The sequence below is a fragment of the Plectropomus leopardus genome, chromosome 6, assembly GCF_026936395.1.
Source record: "Plectropomus leopardus strain MGB_pleo_1.0 chromosome 6, ASM2693639v1, whole genome shotgun sequence".
In the NCBI taxonomy this organism is placed as follows: Eukaryota; Metazoa; Chordata; class Actinopteri; order Perciformes; family Serranidae; genus Plectropomus; species Plectropomus leopardus.
Window position 1 is genome coordinate 15,738,709 of NC_142181.1, and position 8,367 is coordinate 15,747,075.

At 39.4% G+C, this 8,367-nt stretch overlaps 1 protein-coding gene across 4 annotated transcripts in view; it reads left to right on the forward strand.

Moving 5' to 3' along the window:
* The window catches only part of gria4a (glutamate receptor, ionotropic, AMPA 4a), a 127,185-nt gene extending 122,033 nt beyond the window's left edge, over nucleotides 1–5,152 (forward strand). For 2 of the 4 annotated variants that reach the window (XM_088078863.1, XM_088078862.1), the window contains exon 18: nucleotides 1,583–1,723. Coding sequence is in view for 2 of the 4 variants with exons in the window: in XM_042486326.2 (XP_042342260.1) it covers nucleotides 1,583–1,747 (165 nt within the window). In the remaining 2 variants the exon portion in view is untranslated. Of the gene's footprint in view, nucleotides 1–1,582 lie in introns of all 4 variants that reach the window. The other 2 variants (XM_042486326.2, XM_088078861.1) reach the window with 1 other exon arrangement.
* Nucleotides 5,153–8,367: the final 3,215 nt, after the last annotated feature.

Genomic DNA, 8,367 nt, shown 5'->3' on the forward strand with positions numbered 1-8,367 from the left:
GAAAGAAAAATCACTCCTTTGTGTTTTCCTTTTGTCCTTCCAAAGTCCTCACTTTCCAAATCCTTTCAAATCCTCACCCAAATTTTTCAGATAACTGAAACCCAGATCCCAGAAATGCATGGTCACCTATGAAATGCAGATGTCTACAACCTAAATCCTCTCACCCAGTGTGTACATGTTTGTTGATTGTTGCCTGCTTTTACATTTACTCTTGCCTTTTGTAAAACTGTTACTGTATTTGCACTATGTGGTAGCCTTGCAGTGAGATCTGAATGTGCAATTTTGGGGTGTATCCAAACATGAAATGACGGTACTTGCGACATGTTGATTAGTTTGTTTGAACAAGGAGAAAAATGTCTTTCAAATTTTGATGCACAACAAAAGCTCAGTGAGAAAATCCGAAAAAAGCTTTTCCAAGCAGCTTGTGGTGAATTCTGTTCAGAAAATACAAACTCATAAGTAAATCTCCAGTGAATCACTTGCTAACTTCTTAACCAGGCAGTAATAATTGAGTGTCTGTGTGACTTTTAAGAATAGATAGAAGGAAAGCCACCAGCTGTTTGGTATTTTTTGCCTGATAATTACTTTAGAGATTAATTGATTATCAAAATTAATGTTGATTACTCTGTCAATGACTAATCAATTATTTACCTAATTGTTTCATAAGTAGTTTACTTATAATATGAGCCCTAAGGCCCAGCCACCAAACCAACATCACAGAACTAGTGGCGAAAAGGGTGACTGTTGCATCACCTCACATCGCCTGTCTTTTGGCCTGAAAGTGAACTGAACACATCGCAAAGACTGCAGCCAAAAGCCAAAAGCCAACTCGCACATACTTATTATATTCTGCAGTCGCATGAGAGGAAATAACTACTAAATAACACAGCAGCAGGCCGCATTATTTTATTTGTCATTAAAAAAGGGAAACCAAAAGACCACTGGGAAGGAGTGTAGCAGTGGGCCGGTCCAGATGCTGTTCCAAGTTTGACCCCATTAGCCAGTGAGAACATTAAAAACACAAGAAAAAAATCCCTGTTTTAGCTAAAGACCTCAATGGCTTAAAAAAAAAACAAAACAATCATACCTAATATAATAAGTTTGTTTCAATCTCACGCTGTATTGACTCTAGCCATTTGTTTGCCTTCCTCCATGCCAATTCAACATGCTGAATCGGCCAAAAAACAGCCATCAGAGGTCTACCAGAGTCATCAGAAACACCACAAAAACTAGGGCGACAGATGCTCGCAGACTGCCTAACATTAATAAATGGCCAGCAGCCAGCTTGATGTGTCAGGGCCCTTGCAACAACAACAAAAAAAGAGTGGAATGCAGATGGCAAAACCACAGTTTTTCAACAATGTGTGAAATTGCACTCTCAGACCTTTCTAACTGTTAGTGTACTTGTGTGCTCAGTTTGTGTACAGGCACATGCATGTGTAAGTGTTCTTCATGCATGTGTTTTATTGAAATTTCTGTATTTTGGAGTTTGCAACGTTTCTTTGCCGATGATATGATTTTTTTTTAAACTAAATCTCAAACCCTCTTCTATGTCCTTCCCTCTACCTCTCCTCATATGTAGCTGTCTTTTTCTGAAGCCATGCGGAACAAGGCCCGTCTGTCCATCACAGGAAGTGTGGGGGAGAATGGCCGCGTCCTGACGCCAGACTGCCCCAAAGCTGTGCATGCTGGCCACGCCTCCCTCCGACACCCCGGCCTTGCAGTGGTCTCCTCTGGACTGCCCTGAAAACCAAAAACACCTGCCGTGCCTTAATGACACACAAACATACAGACTTTGACAAGGACACACACACTTCATCATTTTCATGCATAACACACATATACACAAATATGCATATAATTACAGATACTCAAATACAAATACATTTTTACACACTGGAATACATAAACACACTGCGCATCATCATCTCATTTTCCTGCTGCCATTGACTTATTTTACAAGAGATAAGTGAAATACAACTGTGGAGTTAATAGTGGAGAAAAAACAAAACAAAAGACAACAATGACTATCACACTTGCCTGCAGCATTCATAATATTGTTTTTTGAGGAGGATACCATCCTGATATTGACGAACCGACTGGAAAGCCAGCACAGACTTACCATGAAATGAACAATGAGCTGTGAACATGACTGCAAAACTGATCATGATGATGATAGTGATAAAGATGATGATCGCAGCTGACGGTACAAAAAAAAGACAACCAAACAACTCTGTTCCTGCTCTGTCTTCACTGGACAGTGTTGGCTGATGAGCCGCACCCCTTGACAACGCCTTACTAAGACTAAAAACATTGTTTTCATCATCATCATCATCATGGTCATCTCCATCTTAACTTGCCTGCAAAGACTGAGTGCCAGGTATTTATCACCCTTAGAAGACCAGAAAACTGTAAGCTTGAACGTTCGGACTGTGCAAACCTGCTACTTTGCCATGGACTGTTCAAACTGAATGAAAAAATGCTTTCTTACTACGCATATAGAATGATTTCTCGCCCTGAAAACCAGCGAGATAATCAGCCAATATAGAACAGAAGTAACCTCGAAACACACACGTGTGGCTGATCACAGCCGCAGAATTCACAGGGGTTTGTAAAGAAAAAAAAAGGTAGTAAATAACAAAATCTTTCATCAACAGCATCATCATGACAGTAGAAATGCGAAATAGCAAATTGATGATTATTTTTTGCCGGGTGGCAAAGGGGAGGTTTAAACTATATATTCAGTGATGGAAAGAAAAAATAAAACACGTGCAGATCTCAAATGGCAACCTAACAAAAAGTGCTTCTCAACCTGAATGCTGGGACCGTAAATGGGAACAAATATAGTGTTTAAACATTTGGGAAAAAAATGTTTAATCATGGTAAATAATTCCACCTCTGTGTCCTCAAGAATGGTAAATCCAAACAGCTGGACAATGGACAAAGTTTAGCATTCTTTGCATGTTTCCTCACAATGGGGGGACTAGAGTAGTAAACCATTTGTTTCCAGAGCCGTAATAAGGTTGAGAACCACAGGTCTATGCTGTGTGTGCTTCATTTGACTTAACCTATAGGTAGAGTTTTCAATTTCTTTAAAAATAATGCACCTAATGAGCAGCTGGTTGTCATTTAAGATCATCAGTCTTTTCCAGTGGCCAGGGAAGGGTACAATATCAGAAAGCTTGCTTTTTAAAACTGTTGTAAATAACTGCGTAGCAAAACAGAACTCACATGTCTTTTTTAATCATCTTAGACAACAATTCATTGCAATAATGAATATAAAAGAAAATGCCACTACTTGTAATTAAGATCAAATCTTTTTTATGAATCGACATATTATATATAATTATATATAATACAAATGAATAAATATATAAATATATATATATATATATATATACGTCTATAGAAGAGCTATAGAAAACATTGATCACAGATTGTCGGAGGCCATGGCATACATTCTGTTATATGGCTGTTTTTTGATAACTTGAGAATATTAATATGCCACAGTCTTTGTGTGTCCTACTCAACACTGAATGTCCATCTGGCACTCACACGGACACAAACATAAAAACACATGCACATGTTGCATACACAGGGTCAGCTCAGAGTGATCACTCAAGCACCATGAGAGGTTCGGACCATTTTATTTTTGCCAGTTTGTCTATTTCACCAGTAGTTATTCACTGTCTTTCATTGTCAACACTTTTTTAACCCCCAGTCCTTCTGTTAGTGGGCAGTAAAGGCCTCTGAAACAGCATGTAGAGGGCCAGTATTCAACACTGGAGCCAATACAATGAGAACACATTTAGGCAGGCCTCTGGAGAGGATGGCCACTGCGGTCACTGTACAGGGAAACAATGCTGTCTGACATTTGGAGAGTGTAGCATTTGTGTTGCATTTCATATCGCCTCAGTGCTTTTTGTTATTTGTCTTCTCACCAGATGTGAGTCAACCACAGATTGAAATCCAACACGAGTTCAAATCGGGCAAGATTTGTGCTTTTTGGGGACATGTTTGGATCCATCAAGAGCAATCAATCCTAAAAAATGTTTTAAATCTGTTTTTGCGCATTTAACTTTATGCCAGCCTTGGGGAGAAGATATGCATCATCATTAATATCTGAGGAACAATTAGGAAAAGAAAGAAATATATTTTTATGGATTTACATCAATGCAATTTTAGTTTTTGTTGTAATACAACTCGACAGAGATTTTTACATAGCGATTGTGGCATAATACAGTGATACTGTATATGAGAATGAAATACTGTGTTTTCTGTCCTGCTCACCTCTCCTTTTATTCCTTGTCCTCTTTGGGTTTTTTTTTTATTTTAACTGTTCTGCTTGTCCAGTGCCCTGCCTCCCATCTCTGAAATTGTCTTCGTTCCTTTCTTGTTTTGTCTTCCCATTCCCTCTTTCTACTTTCATCTCCCCTCCTGTCCCACCATAACAGAACTCTTTCTATGAAGTGCATCTCAGCAGTGACAGATGACTTTTTTTCTGCCCTGACACATTGCAAAGTAATGGGATAGAGATGAATCCAGAACTCAAGACACCAAATGACAATCTGAGTTGTTTCCGGCTCTTTTTCTGAGCATTGCATTCTTTTTATGTCGTAACTTAACATTTCACAAAAGAAGACTTCCACGTCTTTCCTGAGCTCACACACGTACCTCATAATGCATCACTCCTGAATCAAATGTATTCAAGTCAAACAAGTCAAGTCAGACAAAAGCATAAGAAGAAAATAACATCCTAAAACAACAAGTATCTCAAGCAACAAGCCTTTTCATGGCTGAAACAAACAAGACAGACAGTTTCCAATCACCTCTCAGCCCAGGGGATCAGCGCAGCAGCACTGCAGCAATCCAGCTTGAGAGAAATAATGGGAATAGTGGATTTCTGCAGCGGATTCATTTGTGAACAGACAGTTAGCACTGATCCAGCTATCACCACACGAGGCAGTTAAACTGTACATGATACTGTTGTTTATTTCTTTGCCACCTCCAGCACATAAGATTTCATGCGTAGACAGCAAAAAGCAGACTGCTGGGCTGTCAACACTCTGGCTTTAACACTGTTTCTTTCTTTCTTTGTTTCTTGTCTTTCCATTTGGTTTCTTTTTCTAGTAAAACATCAATGCTAAATCTGCTCTCTCTGTGTGGTTCTTCATCCACTGATCCTCTTCCTTTACTGTGTACTGCCTTCATCATTGAAGTGATGTTATTCACCATATTGTCTTGATGTCTTCTCTTAAACTAAGAACTGGTATTCAGACAGGGTTAGCAGATATCTTGATAATGAATAAGTATGATCACAGGGGCATCTATTGAAGAAATTGCAAATTAGGATATCAAAGTGTTACTCTGTTACAGACTGTTTTTGTTATTGTTGATTTACCTTGTTAGAGAACAAATACCTTGCAGTTACCCGAATTCTATTAAATGAGACTGAGATAAATCATAGTCAGTAATTGCTTACTGTAAATCTAGAGTCACAAAATGCTCCATTAGGTACCAAGACACAGTGTAACCACTGCCAAGTTTCTTTCAAAAAAAAGGAAGTTTGTCTAACATAAGAATTTTCTCTGGTGTATAATCAACAAATTGTTAGAACTGTAAGAATTCTGTTTTTATCGTCATGTCTCACCACCATGTTCCCACAGTAGCCCAGATCAGACAATCCAGACATTGGCTTCCGCTACAAAGGCTATGGGAAAACAGTTTGTTTTTTGTTTTTTGTAAATGAAGCTTATTTTCTCAGTGTTTTTACCAGTTTGAAACACCGGGTCCATGTGTTTTGGAGAGGAAGAGACTTCTGCTGATAATTTAGCTCCCAGTACAAACCTCCTGAACGTCTGGATCTTAAGTTATCAGACAAAAAAAGTGAGCACACAGTGGCATGTGCTAGTTCGTGGCCCATCTTCGTAGCCAGTTCTCATTCTGAAGTCGTCAAATACTGACACTTTGTCAGAGATTGATGCCGAAAGCCACCTGTTGCAGTAGATATGGCCCCAGCAGTTTGTAAAGACAACACTTGTTGACCGTGATACACCGCTGGATGGCTTTAAGTTGAAACGCTGCCGGTTACAGTGTACTACAAGGAGCTAGAGTGTACATATAGGGTGGGTGTATGGGAGGGTTAGTGAATGGGTCCAACAAACCCCAAACTTTCATCTGCAAGCCTGACATTTGTTTTTGTTTTTTTCTTAACCTAACCACTTGCTTTTGTTGCCTAATTTAACAGTGTGCTTTTGTTGATGCCCCAGTGTTGGTTGCCGCGTGTTTTAGCTGCCTAAACCTAACCATGTCCTTTTGTTGACATGCCAGTGGGCATCCCGGTATGTCAACAGCAGATGCAGGAAGATACATAGAGCATCATATGTAGGTGTGGAACTTCACTAACAAAGCAGCGATACGTGATGACTTAGGATGAGAACATGTTGGTCTCTGGCATGCCAAACAGCGTCGAGGAACACTGTTTTAAAGCATGAAATCACCTGACCCGTTTGTTTTAGAGAGGAAGCGATCTCTGCAGATAATTCGGCTCCTGATGAAAACCTCCTAAACAAAACAAACGAACGGTGAAGAAATCCTAACCAGAGGATGTTTCAGTTGGTTGTAATCTGCAATCCACACTACTGGATGCCATTAATTCCTCCTAAATTTTACACACTGGACCTTTAAGGGACTAACTACAACCACCTTGCAACCTTATTTGCACCTAGCTCTGCTCCAGTTAACTGGCAAAGTGAAGTTGGACATACCCTAAATGCACTTGGCCATTCACTTAAGATCATAAGCTAGAGAAGATTTCAAAAAAATGCCTTAAAAGTTTGTGCCACTCCACCTACTGAGATAGCTCTTGAGATATTTCCATCTGGACTAAAGAACCTGGAAATTATTTAGCTGAGCATTTTTATTGTAGTTGTGGGTCTCAAAAATTGAACACAGCTATTGGGGAGGATTTAACATTTAAATCACAGCAAGAACTCAAACAAATTACTCAGCACTTCTGAAATGTCCTCAAGAACAACTGAAATTTTTTGCCTCACCAGTTTTTCTACGTATCTGTTCGGTGTGTATATGAAGCCTCACGTTGCACAGTCTGTGCTGTTTTATTAGCTATAACAGGGTTAAAATCCCTGCTGTGATTTTGTCATTTGGGCTCCTTTTTTCAGTCCATGGGGACCTAACACTCCTAATGCAGAGCCATCACTGACAAGCATTTCCCATTATTTGCCATCTCTTTCACACACAGAAACACACTCACACAGATATTCACATACCACGCTGGGTTATTACTGACAAGTATTTCCCATTTACCCGAAGATGAAGCAAAATAACAATTTTTAAGGTGGTTCAGCCACCCTCTTAACCTTGCACCTTCACGTGCAGATGCACACACACACACCTTCAATCTGCCTCTTTTATTGTCACTGCAGAGTGACAGCAGCCTTTTCACCTTCTCATTTTTATTGGCTCATTTCATCTCCTCTTTCTCAATCTCAGTCTTTCCCTCTCGCAGCTCTTTATTATCCCCCTTCCTGTTCTGCCCCTCCTCATTTCTCCTCAGTTCCCACTCTGTATTCCTCTGCTTGTTCTCTTTAGCCCCCCTCCTCCTGTCATACTTCATTTCTCCATTTTTTTGCATCCCTCTCTCGGGGGAATCCATCTCAAAGCCTGATCTCTCATCCACAGCTCCTCTCCCCACCATGACCACCTTGCATGCCCTTACTTTTTCTTTGAGGCGTCTCTCATGATCGGATAGGAAATTGAATTCCACCAACATTCTCAGCACATGCAAACAGCTCATCCTCATGCTATTTTGTTGCTGTTGTGGGTGGAAGCCTGAAATGTGTTTACATACAATGCACACTTACCACTTACTCACCTATATGCAGACTTGTAGTCATACAGGCAAAACAGAAGTTGACAACAAATGAACACACAAAACTGTAATTCTACATGCTTGGATTAATACAAATTTCATTTTCTGACTGAATGAAAAATAAATCAGACTTGCATTCATTTAATGCCATCTGAAAAGTGTGACTAAAGTATTTTCCATTTGGATTAAAGAGTGAATGAAATGGAACTGATTGCAAGTTGATTAAAAACAATTTGTTTCAGGATGATTATCGCAGCTCTTTTCACTCATAGTGAAAACTAAATATCCGCTGCTTTGCCATCAAGTATATCTGTGTCTATATAGACACAGTATATGTAAACTAAACTAGGAATCAGAATGCAAGTCACTTTCGCTTCATCTACAAATGTCAAAAGAAATTGTAGAAAAGATTATAGGGAAAGAAAGACATCAGTAAATGATAACCTTCGTGCTTTATTGCATTAGTATTTATTATA